The sequence below is a fragment of the Crotalus tigris genome, unplaced genomic scaffold (assembly GCF_016545835.1).
Source record: "Crotalus tigris isolate CLP2741 ecotype Arizona unplaced genomic scaffold, ASM1654583v1 scf7180000017546.9332058, whole genome shotgun sequence".
Lineage (NCBI taxonomy): Eukaryota > Metazoa > Chordata > Lepidosauria > Squamata > Viperidae > Crotalus > Crotalus tigris.
The window spans coordinates 3573891-3596665 of record NW_024096465.1 but is presented as its reverse complement, the minus strand read 5'-3'; the positions used below and the strand labels follow the sequence as shown (position 1 = coordinate 3596665).

At 38.2% G+C, this 22775-nt stretch overlaps 2 protein-coding genes across 8 annotated transcripts in view; one reads left to right on the top strand and one right to left on the bottom strand.

Moving 5' to 3' along the window:
- TRIM55 (tripartite motif containing 55) overlaps nt 1-7340 on the top strand; it is a 40767-nt gene extending 33427 nt beyond the window's left edge. For all 7 annotated transcript variants that reach the window (XM_039335394.1, XM_039335427.1, XM_039335446.1 and 4 more), the window contains one exon: nt 6579-7340. In XM_039335394.1, coding sequence (XP_039191328.1) covers nt 6579-6698 — 120 coding nt within the window. In that variant the 3' untranslated portion in view covers nt 6699-7340. The remainder of the gene's footprint in view (nt 1-6578) is intronic.
- Nucleotides 7341-12673: 5333 nt separating this feature from the next.
- On the bottom strand, nt 12674-14361 carry CRH (corticotropin releasing hormone). Its single transcript, XM_039336607.1, has 2 exons — nt 14132-14361; nt 12674-13557 (listed from the first exon to the last, which is right to left on the bottom strand). The coding sequence occupies exon 2, from the start codon at nt 13537-13539 to the stop codon at nt 12964-12966; it is 576 nt and encodes a 191-aa protein (XP_039192541.1). The 5' UTR covers nt 13540-13557; nt 14132-14361; the 3' UTR covers nt 12674-12963.
- Between the last annotated feature and the right edge of the window lie 8414 nt (nt 14362-22775).

Here is a 22775-nt window from a genome sequence, read left to right as displayed (position 1 = left end):
GGGAACGAAATTCTTAATAATTATCTAGCAATTGTGGGGATTATTTGTTCCATCTGAAATAGCTTGGAGAGCACACTGGCCAACTAGAGACTGATTTTTTCCTATCTGGTTCCCTTGGATACAGTATATGAAGCGGAAGGCAGCGGAAGGAAGCAGTACATAATGGCAAGCTACAACATGGTCATGGGAACAACTCATGTTGTCCTCCCAAACTCCCTTTCCCAAATGGTGTTTGGGACAATATGTCTCTGGGGCATCAGTGTATAGAAATAATAAAGGATATAATATGATTATTATACATGATTATTAGCAGAAATATTCAAAATTTCATTTTCAACCACTATATAGTACATTGAGTTAGATTATGGATGCAATAAATTGCACCATTTTCAGGTGACCTCTAAGGGATTTTTCCCTTATGCAGTCTTTTTTTAAGAATTCTCTTCCAAGAAAAGAAAAGAAAAAGATTTCTCCATTAGTTTAAGTTTCCTAAAGAATGCCTGACATTATATCCTTCAGGGAACTTACCCAGCCTACACACAAAGAGGAACACTGAATTCATTTGCTCTGAACTATTTTTGGAATTGTTAAGGTTGTGTGAAATAAACAGCATTACATTATCCTTTTGCCACATGGCTCTAATTGTAATAGAATGAAAATCTATTTTGGTGAGACAGTCAGTCCCCATGGGTGCGAGAAGTTCACGACCAACCACCTTGCTGAGAATTGAACAGCTAATCTCATGATGGATGGAGTTTTCTGGTGCATATTTTACCTGCCTACAATTATGTAGTTGAACAATTTATTTCATAATCAGTTGGCTCCTAGAGAATTAAAAATAGGCATAAGGAAAGAAATTTTTGAGCCGCTATCTATGTTATTTCTCTAAAACTTGTGAGCTGTAGAAAGTTCTGCTGAAGGAAGGATATTACAATGCAGTATAAACAGAAACTATATAAAAATTTCAAAATAACTTGTACAGGCAGTCCTTGTTAAAAGTCCACTTGTACAGCAACCATTTGAATTTACAATAGCACTGGACAAAGATACTGTCAACAGGTCCTTGTATTGTAGTTGTGACTGGCACAGTATCCATATGGTCACGTGATCATGATTTAGGTGCTCAGCAACCTGCTTAGAATTATAAAATTGCAGAGGCCCACAGTCGCACAACTTCCATTTGCAACTTTCTCTGCTGGCTTCCGATAAGTCAATGGGGAAGATAGCAGGGGGTCACAAATGGTAATCATGTGATCGCAACCTAATACTGGCAACTGTAACTGCCAAAACTGGCTTCATAAGTAGGCATGGTTATGTGGCATTGCATCTTATGACCCCATCACTTAGTTCTCAATCCCAGTTATTGTCAGGAAGTGAGAATTGCCTATAGCTCAGATTTTCACATCATTCTATTCTCTGAAAACGGTCAGTAGGCAGAAAGCAGTCCTTTGCTGTTAAGAATAAGCTGTTATATACACAATAAATTATTAGTAAATAATTTGTGATATAATGCTGAGATATACATTTGACAGATAAGATTTGATTTCACAGCTAAGTCTTCACATAATGTGTCTGAAGTAAATTAATTTGAGCCTTAAGTAAGAACTTAAGTTCAAGAACTCTGGGTTGATTTGTTTGATGATACATTAGTTTGTTTCTTTGGCAGTCCATTGTATCTTCAGGATTCTTCTCCAACACCAAAGTTCAAAGGCATCAATATTCAGGAAGAGTCTTGCTTCTTCAAAGTCCAACTTTTGCTTCCATAATGTCACAGGGAATACTATAATTTGTGTGGCTGATCTTTGTATGTATAGGCACATCAGCTTTTTCCAAGACTTTTCCAAGGCTGCTCTACCAAGTGTTAGCTTGCAGCATATTTCAATGACTGCTTATTCCTTTACTGTTGAGGGTTGATTCTAAAAGGCATAAGCTATCTTCCACTTCAATATCTTCATTGCAATTGTGGTTATTCTATCTCAGGGATCTTCAAACCTGGCCCTTTTATGATTTGTGGACTTCAACTCCCAGAATTCCTCAGCCAGCATGCCTGGCTGAGGAATTCTGGGAGTTGAAGTCCACTAGTCAGAAAAAGGCCAAGTTTGAAGACCCCTGTTCTATCTGTTCTTATTAGTTTGGTCTTCTTTATATTTCATTTTACTCAATTGTTTTGTACTTTGCTCCTTGATATTTATTACTAGAGGTTGTAGATCTCTTGTATTTTCAGTTATCAGGGTATGTCATTAGCATAGCAAAGGTCACTGAGATTTCTTCCTCCAGTTTTAAAACCATACTCCTCTTCCAGTCCAGCTGTCTTTAACTTATATTCAGCATATACGTTTATAGACGTCACACTTTGCCAACCTGAAGCCAGTCTGTTTTGTCATGTTCTGTCTATGCTGTGCCTTCCTAACTTGCATATAGGTTTCTCATGAGGATGGTGAGATGTTCTGGGATTCCCATTTTTCTGAACACAACTTGACACAATTGACATAATCAAAGACCTTTCTCTAGTAGATGATAAAGTACATAGTCACTTCTTTTTAGCATTTTTTGACTTTCTCAATTATCCAGGGGGTATCAGCAGTAATGTCCCGTGTTCCTCAGGGTTTTCTAAAGCCAGCTTGAACACCTGGCACTTCCTTTTCGGGCTCTTTCGATCTCTTTGCCATTGTGTCATTCTCCACATACTTTATAGATGAAATTCAAATCAAAGTAGTAAAATTTATTATTTTTTCATCTCTGAACTTAGTTTGACACCAATATAATTGTCTGAGGACAAAGTGCTTTCTGCTTTTACTCTTAAAAATAAATAATGTAATGAATCATCCCAGAATATCACTTTGGTCACTTGATTATTATGAATCTCAACTAAACTGCATGTAATAGTGTGAGCTGAACTAAGTATGAAATTAATATTACAGATGTTCAGCTTTACATTCTTGGCACCACATGTTTTCTAAAGCGGCAGTCCCCAACCTTTGTGGCTTGGAAGCCTGGCTGGGGGGGGGGGAGAAGGAAACTGGGCCGCATGAGTGGTGGGCTGACATGCGCATGCACACAAACATTCCTTGTCCAAGTGGCGGGCTGGCATGCACACGCACAGCTCAACTTGCATGAGTGGGGTGCTAGCATGCATACATAGACGTGATTGCCCGGCAACCTGCCACTCACACAAGTTGCACCGGCCAGCCACTCACATGACCCAATTTTGAATAGGCCTCAGCCCAGTAGTGGGCCACAGCCCAGGGGTTGGGGACCCTTATTCTTAAGTAAAATTTACTAAAAATTTACTAAAGTAAAATTTACTGTGTTTTGCTGTGCAGTCCAGAAATAGTTCAGATTTTTAAGCTCTTTGTGGCTTGGAGAATCATCTCTCCCAACTAGAATTTGCCTATCCTGTGCATTCCACTGCAAATGGGCTCTTCCAGAACTCTGTCCCACATGAACTCAAAGAGATGGAAACTGGAGTTGCACCTTCCTATTGGCAGTCCCCGTGTTAAGGAATATTCTACCCCTTGAGCTGAGACACACCTGACCTCATATGTTGCAAAGCAGTGAAAATGATTTTGTCCCAGTAGACATCTGATGTAGACAATGGACCTGGGCTGCATCTGTAGTTTTTTTCAGTATTGTATTATGTTGTTATGAGTTATGATGGCTTTAATTTTTCTATGATTTAAATCACCTTGACTTTGTAGAAATAGAAGGATAAAGATTTGTTGTTAATAAACACTCTACAACTAATAACTGGCCAGTAGGAATCAACATATTTGGGCTATCTAATGAAATTACCACTCTACCGTCTAGTGGGATGATATGGAAGTAAGAGGATATATATGGTGAGTTTACAAAGATAGTTTGTTGTACATGGGTAGTCTGAAAGTATATCATGCATCAGTGGGTTAATCGGAGGGGTGGGGGGGTAGAGAAGACTGTCAAATAAAGATAGATTTGATTGCACAGTAGTGGCTATGGACTTTTCTTGTCCTCTTCCCATCTTGCAAATGCTAATTTGTAGCATTCTTATAAAAATGAAAAAAATAAATAAATCTTGGTGGGTCAGTGCCTGGATGGGAGACTGCCTGTTAACTTATGTACTTTACTTTGGTTTCAATTCAATGCTGGAGGAGTGTATAATAATAAATATAATTAATAAATAAAATAACAAAGTCACAAAGGGGAGTATAATGTTCAGAAGGCCTGTTCCAAATTCTATAGCTAGTAATTAATATCAGGACACTGAAATGCAATGTTTAGGATAAGTGAACTAAACATTTTAAATGCTCCAGTTCCAACTTTTTCCATGTAAAAATTACTTCCCTTTGTAAGAATCCTATGCTTGCTATGTGTTCTTAAGAGAACATAGGAGAGAAACTCACATAACTTTTGACCTTTGCCGGTTTCTGTTCTAGCCTTTTCACTATCAAATTGAATTAGCTATATACTAAGGCTGAGTTAAAAAAAAACCAAACAAATAGAAAGTTATAGGGAACTTCAGATTCAAAATTAATGGATATGGGTCAGGTGACAAAAAGATGACCTCAAAATTTCCAGTTCATCTTTTTTTTAAACTGCTGTTCATTTTCACTGACATTTATCCCAGGACTTGAAATTTCCACCTGTACAATCATCCTATTGCAAGACATTTCATCAGAAGAATAAAAAATGATATTATCAAAATGCTTCTAAAGAAAACAATGGTGACTGCCTAGTGGAGGTAGAAACCTGTTATTATCATTAAATTCGGCTACATTTCATTTCCAAATCTTAACCCCTTGGTAATAGGACAGTAATTTTTTTCTCTGCCTCATCCTCTTCAATAAAAATGGCATATTTCAAAGATTAAGAACATAGTTATTATTTTAATAAATCTCTGATGGCCCTATTTCTTGGTCAGTTTGAAAGGTTAAAACTGTCTTGCCCATGAATGTGTATTCCAAGACTCAGCCTTGGTGCTGAAAAAGAAAGTATAGGATTCAGTAGTGATAAGAGTATAATTCTAAAAATCTTGTCTGTGAGTGTATACAAAATTTGTACACCAACTTTTTTATTGCCAATAATTTCATCATTGCAAAAAAATAATCAACATTAGAATATATTTCTATTTTAGAGGACAGCCCCAGATAATAAAGCTGCATAACGCAGCAACTCAAATAGAAAAATAGACAGAAACATTTCCTTTTTTACAATCATTAGACAACAGGACTTGTCATACAGTAATATGACTTTGTCCATTCAGCATGTGAACTAATTAATAACATATCATCATTCCTCACTAACTCAGCTTTGAATTTTAACATAATGCATTTACAAAAGATGCTTGGAATATGCCAGATCATCTTCTATTTCATGTAGCAATTCTTTGCAAGCATCTGTGACAGTTCATAACTGTATATTTTTATGATTTGTTGTTATGGATGCTTCTGGTAAATATGCATTTCTTCATAAAATTAGCATGTAATCTCAATTTATAGGGAAATTAAAGAGATATTTCCTTTGACTTTATATTGCCTAAGAAAAAAAATTGTATCATAGTTGGCAATTTTATTACAATCTGCCACAGCAAAGTAAAAGTCACATTTATTTTATTTTATTATTTTTATCTTGCCCTTATTTTCATAAATTACTCAAGGTGATGAACACACTTAATATTTCTTCCTCCTTCTATTTTCCCCTCAACCACAACCTTATTAGAGAAATTGGTCTGAGAGAAAATGACATGCTAAAAGTCACCTAGCTGGCTTTCGTGCCTAAGGTGGGACTAAAACTCAGAGTCTCCTAGTTTCTAGCTTAATGTCCTAACCACTATACCAAACTTGCTCTCATCAATTATATTTTCTTTGATATGTTTAAGAGGAAGCAATATACTGTATAATATAAGTTTGCTTTCTGGGATTCAGATGTAATTCCAAAAGCTCAAGACTGTTCAATAAAAGTAGTAGTGGGCTTTCTGAGGTGCACAAACAGAAGTACAAGCATAAACATACCTAGCATCATTTTACAGCCATGTTTTTATAATTCATAGTCTGCTAATCAAACAAGCTTAAGGGGTCCAGGGCTGTACTTGTATCCTAGCAGTTTCCACCTTTTTGACGCCCTCCAAGAAAATGGGAGTTTTTGTCACCCATTACCTTGGAGAGATATAAGGTGATGGGCCCTGGATGGAAACAGAAGCAACAGAAGCAGGATTAGAATTAACAGTGGGGACATGAATTTCATGCTTATATAGTGTATTCTATCTCAAGAATAAGCATCTTAATCCAGTATGGGAGAAAGACCTATAACAGTTCTCAAAAGTTTAAATTAACTGGCAATATCCCATTTTAAATATATTTATGAATGTGTGGATTTTATCCCTAAAACATATAATTTAGGACAGTTCTGTGCAAGCCCTTTTGAAATGAATCAAGTAGTACGTACGATCAGGTAGTCTAATGTGCTGCTTCATCTTAGCAGTCTTGTACACAGGTACTTTTTACTGTTTTCTAAAGATTTTATGTTCTCACACATAAAATACTTAATATGATCAAACTACATAGGTATAAAATATGATTTCAGTTTATTTTTGTTTTCCTCAGACTGGGTCTGAGACATCCTTACAAGGACGTATGGAAGGACGGCCTGGGAACAATGAAAGAGTTGATGAGCCAGCTCGTCATGTTTTCTCTTTCTCCTGGTTGAACTCATTGAATGAGTGATGACTCCAAGCCCAGATGACATCTGGTGAACTCAATAGCAGGAAATAACAACAAAGAACACATTGAAAATAATAGTGGAGCAGGTTTTATTTAAAGACTTTATTTTGCAAATTGTCACATTGGATCTGACTTTTGTACAATTCGAGCAGGGGGGTGGTGGGAAGAAAGAGTAGGAGTTAATACCTTGCATTGAATCATTTGAATGTCAAATGCATAGACATTTTTGAACTCATGGCAAATATCCAATGATAATGTTATTTGTCCAGTTTGCTTCTAGGCACTGGGATTTGGACATAAGGCTCTATAGTATTTCTAATAGCTGATCTAGGTTATGCCCAAATTATTATATGAATGTGGCAAATGCCCCTACTTATGTTCAAATAAAATTAAAATCAGAAGGAAAGAATGAATTAAAAAGAATAATATATTTACAAGTAAACTAAAAACTAAAGTAAAAGTAAAGATTCATTATGCATATCTGTAAATGCCTTAGACATACTCTTAGTTTTATGTGTACTTTATCATTTCTTCACTAAAGACATTGTTATTAATAAATTTCTCATTACTTTGGACTTTTCCTCACTTGACTGTTTTTGTAATTGACTTCTGTAACCCTGAAATTAAAATATGTATTAAAATATTCATAGATTGTCTAGCTCATAGAATATTATTGCACATATATAATATTACTGAACCTTACAATAGTTTTAACAGGATCTAAAAAGGCAAATATTTGAAGCATAACAGAAAAAGATAATTAAAACTGATGAAAAGCATAATGGAACAAAAATATTTTTATCTGTTACTTCAAAGTGAGCTTAGGCACAGCTAGTATAATGTTCTTCAGGAGAGAATTCAAAACTCAGAATATTACCACAAGCCCTATTCCACAAAAAGGTGGGATGTATAATTGGACTGATGAGAATTGACATTTATAAGAAAAATCACAGAAATTAATGAGGCACTAGTTTTCCTGGTGATGTTTGGACTCCAATTGGTTTTTTTAAAAATCATATTTGCCATATACGCTGTTAGAAAGCTGATTTTGAATTTTTGGAGTTTTCAAAGTAATTTTTGCATATAGTATAAAGAATAACAATTCAAATCAATGTTTAAAAACTTTGCGACAGTGATGATGTATAATGGAGTATTCTAAATTCTGACCTAATTGCTCGGATTCTGTTATTTTTAATTCATAGACTTTATATTACAACTAAGTTGAATCCTCATCTTCTCATTAACAATGAATTAAAATGTCCTACACTGAAATCTATGGCTCTCTAAATGTTGGACTTCAACTCCCATCCTCTCTAGCTTGATTAAACAATGATCATGGATTATGTGAACTGTGTCTAAAATCAGCTACAGTGCAACAAGTATATATGCCACACTAATGATTCGTTAAAATTTTAAAAATTTATCTCATCAAAGCTCCCATGACTTTTTAGTGCAACATTATAGAACCTTTTTAGTGAGTAATATTTTTCATGTCTGTGTGCAACCTATTTGTCCATCAAGAAGTTATGGTTTAGAGGAAAAAGAATATTTGATTTCAATTTTTCCCTTTTAATAAAAATAATGACTTCCTGCTGACAGTTCTGCCTAGATCTTGTACATTTATTCATTCATGCCAACTGTCAATCTAAATTTTGAATTTCATTTGAACATAGTCATGGTAATGCTAAAAATCAAAAGGACTGTACCTTTCTTTTTTGAGAACATCCAAATATATGTGGGGGAGGGTGAATTCGATGATGTAGAACGAAAAGAACATATTGGTTCTTCCTGTGCCTCCTACCAAATATTAGTTTATCTGCTTTACAGCATTGACACAGAGTTAAGCCTACAAATAATTCAGACTAACTTAGAGTTAGATGTATTGAGAAGAGACACAGAAGCAAGTGCTGGTATCAGGTAGAACTTTACTTAGTGAAAAATATATGCTATGCCTGCAAAAGTTCTCAGGTTCAACTCATAGCCTCATTATATAGAATTGGGGCAAATTCCCATTGAAACTTTGGACAGTCACTGTCAAATAATATAGGTTGGTAATAAGTACATCTTTCAGGACACCAAGGCAAATTTGTTAAAGGCCCCCACTATCAGGCAAGGCATGCCCCATCCCTATTGCAGCCATTTGGAATGGACTGGAGATAGGAAAGAGGAAGGTCACACATCTGCTTTTTCATTGCCACTATGTAATGGTATGTGGGAATGACTTTAGACGAGAGGAGGAAGACCCACAATCTAGTCCAGTGGTCCCCAACCCCCAGTTTATGGACCGATATCAGGCGGCGGCATGCCAGCAACCAGTCTGCACAAACAAGCAAAGCCCGATCCATCGGATGCAGGCAGCACACAAAACCATGCACTCTCTGGTCCGTGGAAAAACCTTTCTCCATGGAACCGGTCCCTAGTGCCCAAAAGGATGAGGACCTCTGGTCTAATCAACAGAATGATAAAAGGAATCTGAGTCTGAACATACATTCTTCAAAACTAGGAAGAATCCATTTGCAGACTCTTTCTTCACCACCACCCCATCCATCTTTTGGATTCAGATTTTGTTCATCGGAGAGTTGTCGATGCTGCATTTCTTCCCCTTGTTTCCCAAGATCATTCCACATACTATTACGCTCTGCTACAGTAGACTTCAGGCTTAAAATGATCTCTCCTCCCCTCAGCCACCCAAATGTTATTCCTCATTCCTACTTGACCTTCTGCAATCATGCCCCTCTCACCACAAGTCCCCCCCCCATGGACATACTAAGCCATCAGAAATATATTCCGTCAAGCAGACAATATCTACAAAAATCTGAAAGATTATTGTGTGCTTTTGTTGGGCTCATGAGAATGAGCTTCTGTTTCTAGGCTATAAAATATTATGTCAAAAAAATGAATCAGAAAACTAACATTGCTGCTATCTAGTGATTATCCAGATTTTTGTAGCCCACATATGGTGGTTATTAATTGCATAAAGTATGCTTCCATATCCAAGGGACAATCTGAACCTCAGTAGATCTCCTGTGCCTGCAGACACCAAGGAATATGTGTCCTGTATTTTCATTATATTTGCACCACTGAGTGTTGACTGCCATTCCAAAGGCACTGCTGGTTGGAAATATCCCTATGGAAGGACACCAGGTTGACAGTTTATTTTTACTTTTTTATTTTAATTGATTAGTTTCAAAACAACTTTGGGTGACTCACAATATAACAGACAATGTAAAAACAATATAATAACAAACACAAAACCTTTGAAGTCCCAGCTATTCCCCAGTACTTGAGTTAGGGTAGTTGGAACCCCTTGTGAGTTTTGTTTTTGGTCAGTTCACCAACTTGTTTTTTTACCTGCTTTCTTCTTTATTTTCTGGTAATTTGTTTTTGGATTACAATACATTTTATTCCTTTGGTGAGCTGCCCAGATATATTTGGAATCAGGTGGGAAAAAAATTAACTGAATAAATTAAGCTGACAGATGTTTTATTTTAGATTTTTCTTGGTCTGCTGATCCCCAGAAATTATAACTCATAGAAATTCAAGACAAAATTCTGAGAGTTGCAGTTCCAGTCTTTCAAGGGAGCACAATCTGGGGAAGATTACTGTAGAAGAGACACAATATCAGAGGGAGATGGCCAGTGCCTGGGAATGAAAATCTCTTGCTGATTCAGAAGAGGGTAATAAGATCTTTGAGACTAATATCATTGATCCAGACAGTGCTTGGGTGTTATCCCTTTCAGAGTTGCTTGGGTTGCTATATATATTGGCTAGATCTTCTATTGAAAAACATATTTAAGGCACACCAAGAAGCTTATTATTCAACAAGAGCACATGCAGACATCCAGAATCATCTACTTAGTTTTTTTATCACTGACAATTTCTTCCAAAACTCACAGTTTTGTCCCCCATCTTCACAACCACCACCGTTTAATCTTCATCACAAATTGGTGATGTAACTTAAGCTGATAAACAGTGACTGATTGATATCCACCTTCTCCTAACTATATCCCACTGGCTTAAATGTTGGGGTGTAAAAAAACATTCTCTGTAATGGATGTCTTTGAAAGTTGACAGTCATTCATTTGGGCTGATTTTGATTTAGCCACCATCCTATAGTTTCCAAAGAGTTATTTCGCTTTCAAAAATGTCTGGAAATTGTGGAAGGAGTTCAGATCCATTATCTTGGTTTTCTCTTCTAAATAGTCTTAAGAAGTCTGTCCCCTTGTCTAAATATTGACACTAAATAAGATACTTTGTGAAGTTGTTGATGTGAGAAATACCCAGCAGTTCACTCAAACATCTATATTCTAGCCATCAGTCTCTTTGGAGAGGATTTCTAAAGTAAAAAGCCTACTCTCATCCTACTTAAGGCCAAAAAATATGTCACTTTTCTTTCATAGTTTCTGCTCACTCTGTCCTCAAAAACCTGTAAGCAAAACTCTGATAAAGAAAGATGGAAAAGGTTTGGAGGATATTGGTCATGTTATTAACAAGAATGGAGTTTTGCTTGTTTTTTACATGGTTTGAAAGGTAGATCTAAGAATATACGGTATCTTTAATTATCTGAGGTGACAGCAAACACTGCTTGTATTCCTGTAATGCCAAAATATACTGAAAGGAAGGGGAAAAATACTGCAGCTTGAATATTTCACCTGGAAATCCACCTTTTGGTTGGATTTGTGGTGAATTATTTGAGTGAACTGGGACAGGGCACCTGGGGAACTACAGGGGGGGGGGGAGATAGACAGATGAATACACCAAATGGCAATTTAGCACATGCTTACTCTGGAGTAGTATAAGCTTCAAAGAATTCCTTGAAATATAAAGCAGGATGAACAACCTCACCCATTTCTGTCCTATCGATTCCAATTAGCACAGCCCATTGTCACAGTTTGGACCTGCTGATTTTCCAAAGACTCAGAGGCTAGCAGATTACTTACCTTTGTGCAGAGAAGCTTAGAACCCGGAGTTAAGGACAGGCAAGGCAAAAGTGAGAGCTTTTGCTTGGGAATCATTTTGTTAAACCTGGAACATTTATCCTTTTACCCAAAATCTATGGAGCTCATTGCACCTATCCAATGCAGCTCCCCGTTTTTAATTGCTTGTATCTGAGCTAAGCTGGACTTGATATCCTAACAGATGTCAAGCAGTTTAAAAATTGAGATCATCCTCTAATCCAGCGGCTCCCAACCTTTTCTATACACCGCACCCCTAAAACACTTCTGATATATTCTCACACCCCTTACAAAAGTTGGAAATAATGGCAACGGATTATGCATATACACTATAATCTTGAAAACCCAAGTTTCTGCACCCCTCTGGAATATCATCTCGCACCCTTAGGAGGGTGCGAGCACCCCTGGTTGGGAACCCCTGCTCTAATCAGATGGGCTGGTTCATATCTCCCATTGTCCTCAGCTACCTTTGATCAATGGGACTTGTAGTCTTTTGTTCCCTGTTGGGCACCAGTTTGGATAGTTATATCTCCCCTCCTCATGCCCTTCCCCTTTTCAACATCATTTCTTCCCTACAGGCAAACTGAACCCTTGGCAATATAGGTATGCAACCATTTTGCCCACATTGGGATTCTGTGCATGTCGATGTGTTTTTCTACCCCATAGTCCACCGTTAATCCATTTAATAGCCCCACCTCACCCCACTGATGAAGACTTTTCCTTCAACTCTTCATCACCATCAAAGGTCTCCAACCCTCCCTTTTTTCTGAAATTTGACGCAGCCAAGGAAGTGTATGCAAGCCAACGTTCCTTTGCAGCTTTTATTAAAAATATAGAGAGATATTATATAGATATAGATACGTATTAAACGTTCTCTTACACGACCAAGTTGACCGAGCGCTGAAAATATGTTTTATTTGTGGAAAGAAATGTTTACAAAGAAAAGACAAAGAGTGAAATCGAAATAGTTGAGTACAGAGAGGCTCCGGCCCCCTTTCCCGCCCACCAACCCCAGAAGACGCTTCTCGCCCTTCGCCTGCTTCCGATGGCCAGACCAACGGACCCCGCCCTGAAAGGCCTAGCCTGAATCTTGCCTGGGACAGGGCGGCTGAGAAAAGAAAAAGAAGTTACAAACGACGACACTTGGGTAAGACGCCGGACATGCTATGCAAGGCTACTTCGAGAAAGCTTTCGAAGGAAAAGAACGAGGAGGGAAGGGGGACGGCGCGAAGGAGCGGCGTAAGTAGATCTAGGTCTACGGGGTGTGCTAACTGGAGGAGCTCTTTGGTCGGGGCCAGGCAAAGGAGAGCGCTTCATTTCCCGATGATTTCCATCAGTTTCCTGTTGCTGTGAGCCTGCTGCGCCAACTGCTCCGCTCGGGCCATCTCCAAGACTTCTCGGAGGAGATGGAAAGTCAGATCCAAGGAGATCGGCGGCTCTTCGGATCGTTTCTCCTTCTCCGTGGCCTCTAGGTGGGCGCCGTCGTCTTCGCCGCCCCAGGAGTCGGTGGCGCCTTCTAACGAGCGTTCCTGGAAGTGCTGCAGCTGCTGCAGCTGTTCGACAACGGCTCGGAAAAAGTTGCCCGCTGACGAGGACGTAGCTAGGTGGCTGCTGCTGGTGCTCGTGCTGGTAGTGGTGGAGAAGGATCCGCCGGCGGCAGCAGCGGCGGCGGCGGGGTTCTTGCGAAGGCTGCCCAAGCGCAGGAAATATTCTTCTCCCATGCGGAGCAATATGGGAAGCGATTGGGGTTGTTCTTGGAAATCTAACTGCTGCAGAGCGCTACTGGCGGCGGGAGCGGCCGGGCCACTCTTGCTGAGGGTTCTGCACTCATGGCAGGGCTGGAGAGCAACCAATAAGATCCCGGTAGAGACAAGCAGCTGGATCTTCATGATTCAGGACGGCCAGATCTGAAAATGTAACAGGAGGGATGGTGGGAAAAGGCACAACTGTCTATTAAAGAACTGGGGAGTTTTGCTGCCCGTGCAATTTACTGTCCGAGGTGCTGAAATCTTTCGAGCAACCCTCGCAACGACTCTTAAGGAACCGAGAACACAATCGGACTTTTTCCCGGAACGATCAACCCAACTCGAATCAATTTTTTTCTCGAACTTAAGCGTGAGAAGGACTTGCATTCTTTCTCTGGGTGAAAGAGCTGCCTAAAACCTATCTACTCTTCCTTATTAAAGGTCAGAATAAACGGAGTAGTACTTGATTTATACAGCTAAAATCGCTATATTGGGGGCTTCCTATAAATCAGCACATTTAATCTTTTAAAACAATGAGCCTTACCGTACCAAACGGTGTTTTCTCTCCCCTCCTCCCCCTCCTCCTTTATCATCATAATTATGACATGCTCTCAGGATGACTTATATTTCTTAGATCATAGTACATACTTCCACCACAATCCACAAACATGCACACACATACACACACTTCCTGAGAAAAGTTTGCAACCTGTGCTCATATCTGTTTCCTCCCTACCTTAAGAGGTATCGGTGGAGTAGTCTGGGAGAAGTAGAGTCAGTCAGTGGTCGGTGCCCACTTTTTCTCTCTTTCCTTCTTGGGATGTGTACCTAACGTCTCCTGCCTGTCCTGGTGATCCGCTGGTGTCCTAATCAGAGTCTGGCTGTGTGATTTTTATAGGTTAGACCCTGTTCTGGAATCACGCAGCCCTCGCCTAATAAGCTGACGCTTCCTTGACAGCTCGTTTGCGTGCCCCGATCCACTGCTGAATCAATCATGGGGGCCGCTCCATAGCAGCGGTGGGCAACGTCCTGCAATCACAACCCCAAGTCTCACATCCAATTATAACAAGAGATATTTATTGCTTCGTTAGTGACGTCAGCAAAGCCTGTGGTGGGGAATATCAGCAGGACACTCTTTCCCATTGACAAAAACTCTTGAATGAAGAGTTCCCAAACTGGAGGGGGGAGAGGACAGAACAGAACATCAGCAAGCACCACCTCCTACTATCCCCGGTCAAGATGGTCAAAACTTTCCACTTTGTTTGTTCTAAGGAAACCATAACTCAAGAAAATCAAAGTACTGGAATGACACTTCTTTAAGGGTAACAAGTCATTCCTAGCAGAACTTCTGAAAGTAAGTCTGGTTTATTGCCAACAAAGTCATTCTTTCCGCTTTCCTCATTTGCAGGGAAGAGTATCCACAGAATTTCTAATACTCAAGGGCATAAATAACACATCTTAAAAATTGAGTAACCTTTCCACTGGGTTTTGTTATTGGTATAGGAAAATAATTCAAATGAAAAACTGAAACCAGGGAAAAGAATCAGGTAAAGCAAGCATATGCAGCACACCTTTCTCTCCTGCTTTGTTTCTAATAGTGGGCGGGGGTGGTGGTGAGGAGGGTGGATATGGTAAAAAGTGATAAAGTATTTTCTTAAAATAGATGGTGAAGTTGACAGGTTTGCCAGTCCTAAACTTGTTTCTTTCAGAGCATTAAATCTCATGAATTACAATTGAACTTTCCCTGCTGAATAACTTGGAATATGACATGAAAGAGTTCCAAAGACATTATATGGAGGTGGAAGTCCAGCTGGGTAGCTGAAATACACAAAGGGGAAGAAGGGAGAAATGGGGAAGGGTTGTCATTGCTACTGTGCTATACTTCCATACACAGTAGATCCAATCTTTAAAATCTTATGTGCTGTTGGCCTTATTGGAGTTAGACCTGATGGCCTTTTCTTCCTTTCTAGCACTTGAGAATCTGATATACAGTATATAGCTGAATCTACATAGGGCCATCCAAGCTGTTCTTTCTCCTCTTCTGATTGCCTGAGATCGTTTTAAAGTGTAGAACAAAATGATCACAGGCTTTTATCTCTGGCATGCAGGTAAACAGTAATGCTGGGGGTAATCCTACCTCAAATTTCCTTTGATCTGGGTGACTTGATATAGCTGAATGTCCCTTTTAATTTTATTGGCCCCTCCCTTTGCCTGCTTGTGTCTGTAAAGTTAATTCTTCTTCAAGGATACTTTAGCTCCTATTGACTTCGTAGGGACAATCAAATAATTTTCTTATTACCAATAAAGGAGAATATTTGTAGCTCAGGGTTGAAATCAGGGGACCTTGGTATGCTCTGAACTTGCTTGTTTTCTTGCAGACATTTCATTGCCCAATGAATAGGTAAGGAAACATCTGCAAAAAAACAAGTAAACTCAGAGAACACCAAGAACCCCTGAATTTTCTTGTTAGGAATATACGTGGAGTTAGGAAGCAAGTTGATCTGAATTAGTTCTTTAGTTTTTATATTTTATTTACATTTGATTCTATGTCACATTACCATTTCTGTCTGTAATCTCATAAGCATAAAATAGTTTGAACACAAAACAATTAGCATTGTTTTCCTCAGTGCAACCCAAGAGCTTCAATATCAGAGATGAAACACACACACACATACTATACTGCTTTTTTTTTTCTTTTCTCACCCCCAATCTGTGACATTTGAATTGAACTTGGACCCCAGGACAGTTGCTGTTGTGAATGCCATCACCAATCTATCTAGTTTCCTTTATAGCAAGGACTGTGCCGCAGTTAAAAGCCCTCTTTAATTCTCTATTCTCCAGTTGCTCTGATCCCAAGTTAAGAAGTTGGGTTGTGGATGTATTTCCCTCCCTATGGCTGATAAATGGGAGGGGACAGGAAGGAAGAAGGGAGGGTGGGAGGGAGAGGGAAGGGGAAGGAGGGGTGAGGAAAGGAGAGGAAGAAATGCTTGAAACAGAAAGGAGGGGAGGGGAGGGGAGGGGAGAGGAGAGGAGAGGAGAGGAGAGAAGAGAAGAGAAGAGAAGAGAAGAGAAGAGAAGAGAAGAGAAGAGAAGAGAAGAGGGAGGGGATGAGAGGGGAAGGAAGGGAAGAGAAGAGGGGAGGAGAGGAGAGGAAAGAGAGGGGGGAGGAAGAGGGGATGGGCAGTGGAGGAAGAGAAGGAGAAGGAAGAGAAGAGGAAAGGGAGAGAGAAGGGGAGGGGAAGATAGGAGGGGATAGCAAAGTAGAGAGAAGGGGAAGGAAATGGGATAGAGGAGGGGAGGGGAGGGAAGATGAAAAGAGGAGAGCAGAGGAGAAGAAGAATCTCTTGAAATGAGGAGAGGGGAGGAGAGGGGAGAGGAGAGAAGATGGGAGAGGAGAGGAGAGGAGAGGAGAGGAGAGGAGAGAAGAGAGTGGATCATCACAAACCATGTGGACTGACTTTTTAGATATAGCACAGGAGTTGGAATTAATATTAAAGGATGGATGTGGACAGTTTGATGATGAGATAATTGATATTGCATAAGAAACTGTTTTGATGAAACATTCAGAATTACATAGTTCTCCAATTTAAAGGGGAACATTGTTCATCTTGTTGGTGGACAGGAAAGAACAACTTTTTTTCTGGGACTAATTTGACTTGTTCTTGTTGTTTCTAGTCTACTCTTCCAACCAGATGCCAGCCAGATGCATGTTAGTGCTATAATATATTTGGTGGGAGTCATATTTAGAAAGCTGTTCCTTGGTTAACTATAAGGCAACAGAACTATGGGACATGTGTTTTTATGTGACAGTATTCTGGTTTAAAACCTTGGCAACAACTTTACATAATTCCATGCAGATGTTCAGTTTCTAGATATGAATACTGTTGTATTTTTACTGGCAGAGTGCACTTCTGGGATTTTCTACTTCAGGCGGCAAAATGACTACATACAGCTAGTCCTCAGTTAATGCCACAGTTGGGACGAGCAACTCCATTGTGAAGTAATGTGGTCATTAAGTGAAACATCAAATAATTGTGATGTACTTACAACATCAGTTCCCCTGCAGTCATAAAGCAAATCATTTGTAGTTGTTAAGTGAAACATCAGGTGACTGCAACTTGTAGTTTTACTGCTGACTTTTCCATTGACTCTGCTTGTCAGAAGCTGGCTGTGAAACTTGCACATGTGATCACATGACCAAAGGATGCTGCAATGGTCATAAATTCATCCTAGTTGCAAAAGCTCCAAATTGTGATTATGTGACTATAAATACACTGCAACTGTCTAATGTCTGAACACAGGTCATAAAGTTACTATTTCAGCACTGTTGCAATTGCAAACTGTTTCTAAATATGGCAGCTGTTAACTGAGGATTATATATACCTTGATTTTGGGGTGTGTTTATGTCAGCTAGCAAATGTGTTGATCTAACAGTGTTACTGAAGTCCTCCACATGGTTCTCTTTCTAAGGTGTAGTTGGCATCATTAAGGAGAGCATTTTGGTTATATTTCAAATGTCCCCAAGAATTGACAACTCTTCTCAAAGTGGTAGGTTAATATTTTTAAAGATACAAATAAAAATCTGGACACTTAATTATTAGGCTATTTTGCTTTTTTACTAGTTATTTTCTCTCTTTGGTATATGTCTCAGTGATTTATACTTAGGTTTTGTAACCTCACAATAAGGATAGCACTTACTATAAGATTACATAAAATACAATCTTGAAAGACTGAAAGTATTTTCCCCCTTTTTTTTTAGTCTCCAGAGAACTAGGGGGAGTCCCTTATGAAATATTTTCCATGATTTTCTACCATCTGTGGAATGAGTTATCTTTTATCAGATTGTTGCCAAGGTTACAGCTTGTGCTCCTATCTCCCAGGACATTCCCATATATCATCAAAGCTTCAGAGGACCTTGGATGATGTGGATTATTTGGGCCTTTTCAGTCAAATTTTAAGATGGGTTATAGTACTGATTGGTTGCACTTCTGCATATTATAAAGCGGGCTTGGGATGAGGATAGTGTGACCCCCCTAGCCCTCCTGGATCTTTCAGTAGCTTTCAATATCATTAACCATAATATCCTTCTAGAGTGGTTCAGGATTGGGAGTGGGGGAATGCTGTTTTCCAGTAGTTCTGCTCCTTCCTTTTTGACAGATTCCATTTGGGCTTGGTGAGACTGATAAGACCTTCCTTAGGCCCATCTTTTAAGAAGTGCATCTTCCATTATGGGCTATACCTTGGCATGCGATAGAAGGAATAAAAAGAGGAGTAAAAATGGACATGGTGTCTTATAGTCAGTTACTTAGATGGGATGGGCAAAACTGGCAGTTAAGAATACGGGAAGATTTAGCGCAAGAAAATATTATTTATTCCTGGTTTCAATATAGGCAACTAGTAGATAAATGGAAGGTGGATTATAAATTGGGTTTTCTTAGAGAAGATGGAAATCTTATTAAGCAAGTCAAGGATCAAAGACAAACCCATATCAAGAGAATTTATGGGGTATTAGTTGAAATGGACTCAGAAACGGAATTAATTAAAGATTGTATGATTAGATGGGCGCAGAATTTTGGTGTCCCAGTCTCATTGGACATTTGGGAAACCATTTGGGTGAGAAATGTCAAATTTACACAAGCACAGAACCTTAGGGAGAATTTTTATAAAATGTTTTATAGATGGCACCTTGATCCACAAAAAATGTCTCTTATGTACCCTGACGTGCAACCCAAATGTTGGAGATGTGGTTATAAGGATGCTTCCTATTATCATATTTGGTGGTCATGCAGAGAGATAAAAGCATTTTGGATCAAAATATGGTGGAATATCCAGAGAATTTTTAGAAGGAGGGTAAAATTTACTCCGCAATTATTTTTGTTAGGCATTGTTACAGATTGTGATACAAAGGAGGTTGTATTGATGTTAAATTTGATTACAGCCGCTAGGCTGTTAGTAGGACAATATTGGAAGAAGGAATCTTTGCCTACATTGCAGGAATGGTTTCTTAAAGTAGCTTATCTGGCGGAAATGGCAAAGATTTCGGCTTTCTTAAAGCAACAAACGCCAGAAAAGTTCCTTGCTGTTTGGGACAAATGGATAAAATTTATACAATTTAGATTGGGTATACAAAAATATCATATAGCTTTTTTATAAGTTTTATTTTTTATATATATATATATAGATATTTTTATATATATATAAATATAAATTTTTTAATTTAATTTTTTATTTTTATTTCTTAATTTTTAATTAAGCCTATATTCTGCTCTGGGAAGCTCAGGGGGGGGAAGGGAGGGGTTTTTGTGAGGGGTGGGGGATGGGGTTTTTTTATATATATATATATGTAATGTTTAGTTTCTTTTTTGTATATGTTGTCTTTTGTTTTGTATTGTTTTTGTCTTTTTGTAAAATTTATAAAACTTTCAATAAAAAAAAAAAAGAAGTGCATCAAGACTCGGGTCTCTCATCTCACCAATTTAACATCTACAGGAGGTTTCTGGGGAGGTCCCTCCACACCATGGTATGTGATATCATCCACATAACAATGGTATTCAGCTCTACATCTCCATCCCAGGTGGAGCAGATGATGCCATTTCGGTGATTATCCAGTGCCTGGAGGCTGTGAATGCCTGCATATGAAGGAACCAACTATGACTCAACTCTGGAAAGACAGAATAGCTTTGAGTTCAAATTAAGAATGATAAATTTGGAAACATTCAAACTGAACAGAAATTCCAATTGGACTGGTAATCTCACATTTATTGGATTATCAAGAGATCAACATCACATTGGAATGATGTGCATTTATTTGTGCATTACTTTTGGTTATATTTCATAATAAGAAATGTACTTACAAGCTGGATAAGTCACAAAGCAATTAGCCTTCCCCACTCCAATGTACCCAAGTGAATTAGCCCTTTGTCTTTTTTAAACATTATCTAAATGTTGCTTACTTGGATCAATGCTTAAACACTAAAAAAGCAGCTAGGCAAAGCAGCAATTATTCAGAGCATGTTTGTAGTCTAAGAAAGAAGACAGGTGAAATAATTGGGAAAATCTAGACCGGAAATAAACAGCTAGTTAAATCAAAAAAATGTCTTGTTGATGAATGATTACCATACTAAATATAACCAGGCAAGAACTGATCTTTAATTAGAAATATATTGAAGTGTTATAAGAAGAATGCCTACACTTAATCAAGATAATTCCATAACCAATATATACAATTTAATTTATTTAAAATTTGTCAGTTTGTGGGAATCAACTGTCTTAGGTGTGCCGCCTTTACCAATAATTTTACCTTAAAGAATATACAACTATATAACACAGTAATGCAAGTTTTTGTTTAGGTTTCATGTACACAAATGCCATTGGGATAAAAATGTTGCCTCCAAATGTTGTTGGATTGCAACTCCCATTATCACATCCCATTGCCTATGCTGGACAGCAATATCTGGAGAGTTACATATTACTTAAGATACATAAAGATGTCACTTTATAAAGTAGTTCATTAATTGAAACCATTCAAATGAATTCATGTAGACAAATTAAGCACTCTTATAACTTGGTTTGGATTCATATTTTCTGTTCTGAAAATCTAACTGACCTTGATTATCTTTTGATGCGGGCCTTGTTCACTTAAGTGTGTTAATTAGGTCATTGGGAGAGGGTTAAGAATGTCATACAAAAAGTCAATTAAAGTTACCCAGCCACAGGTTTGACAGTCAGATTTTAAAAATGCTTTCTATTCCAACTTGGAAGAGATTAGATATATATTCAAATATATTGCAGAAATGAATTCTACAGGCCCTCCCCTTCAATCTTAATTTTTTCATCTTTGCAGGTCCCAAAGGAGGTTGAAAAGGAGACCAAATTAGTAGGGTAAGAAAGTTTTTTTTCCTGCTTTAGAGGGAAGTATCAGACTTGTGTACTATAATATGTTTGAGATTTTAGCAGATTTCCCTATCAGAATTGCCCAACTGTGTTGGAACTTCACAATGATCTCTGGGAATTCTGAAATTATAAACCCACCCATAAAATATTATTTCTCAACCCCAGCAACTTTAGGATGTGTGGGCTTCAGTTCTCAGAATTCCCAATCAGCACGCTGATAGGGAATTCTGAGAGCTGAACTTCACACTTGCTGAAGTTGGTAAAAGTTGAGAAATTCTGCCCAGGGCACTGAACTGTGGAAGTCTATCCGATTAAATACCTCAAAAGAGAAGTGAGTGTTGACCCATTTGTATCTAAAGTATCTAATATAGTTAAAATCGTATTGTAAGAAAGGATTCTAAATGCTTTAAGAATTTTTAGGAAAAAGGATTTCTAAGTTCTAGATCTGCTGGTAAGGCCTAGCAAATGAAAGCAGTTCATATTCACTGTCAAATGCCTAAACTTTCCAACAGCAGAATCACAATTTTTATCTACTCTCAACCAGGCCATAATACCCATGACTCCATTTATCTTTTCCAAGCATTAATTTCTTTAACAATATCTTTATTGATCAGTTTGTCATACAACAAACACAATTTGCTCATTGTAGATGTATAGAATCAGGCTGTGGTTATTCAGAACTTGCCTTTAGTTACTTAATATTAAGGTGACCAATTGTCCTCCTTTAGGGAGGACAGTCCTTCTTTTGTACATTCTGTCCTCTCTCAAAAAGTGTCCTCCTACATGTTCTCCTTTTTGATATTTGAATACTAATCGTTAAATCTCCGTATTCAATCGATGCCGAGCCGATCCGTTGCGTGTGACGTGACATATTTGTATTTGACATGACGATTCATCAAGGGTCGGTACAGTGTGGCAAGACGCAATTATGAGACGCATGCACTCCGCACAGGAGAATTGTTTTGAGAGAGTGCGCCATGCACAAGTGGCTTTGTTTACTTCTTACCAAAACACAACACGGCACACACGCACGCATTAGAGTCACTTCTTTCTCAGTGAATATTCAATCATACACAGGTGAGCACAATAATTCACATTTTATTAATTCATTATCTATTAATAATTTCCAAATATGTATAATTTTATTTACAAGTTTATTTGCTTATGTTATTGTTTCAGTTTTAATAATTAATTTTATTTATTCATATTTTTTTTCTTCAATTTATTTGTGCCCTCCTTCTCATTGTAAAAAAGTTGATCACCTTATTAATATTAAATTTCCTTAGCATTAGGATAGCATGGAAAGAGAATTTCTGCCTGGTGAAGTAATAAGGGATTTGTCACACACACAGTCTGAAGATCACATCACAGAAGGAAAGGATTAAATTCCTCTGCACAACTAATGCATCAAGATTGTAATAAATACTGCTGGCATTTAAAAAAAATACTGCAGTTAAATGCATTTTATATCAAGCATTCCTTAATTT

Bases quoted from the DNA above. Each gene is read 5' to 3' on its own strand.
- CRH (XM_039336607.1), bottom strand. From the start codon at position 13,539: ATGAAGATCCAGCTGCTTGTCTCTACCGGGATCTTATTGGTTGCTCTC.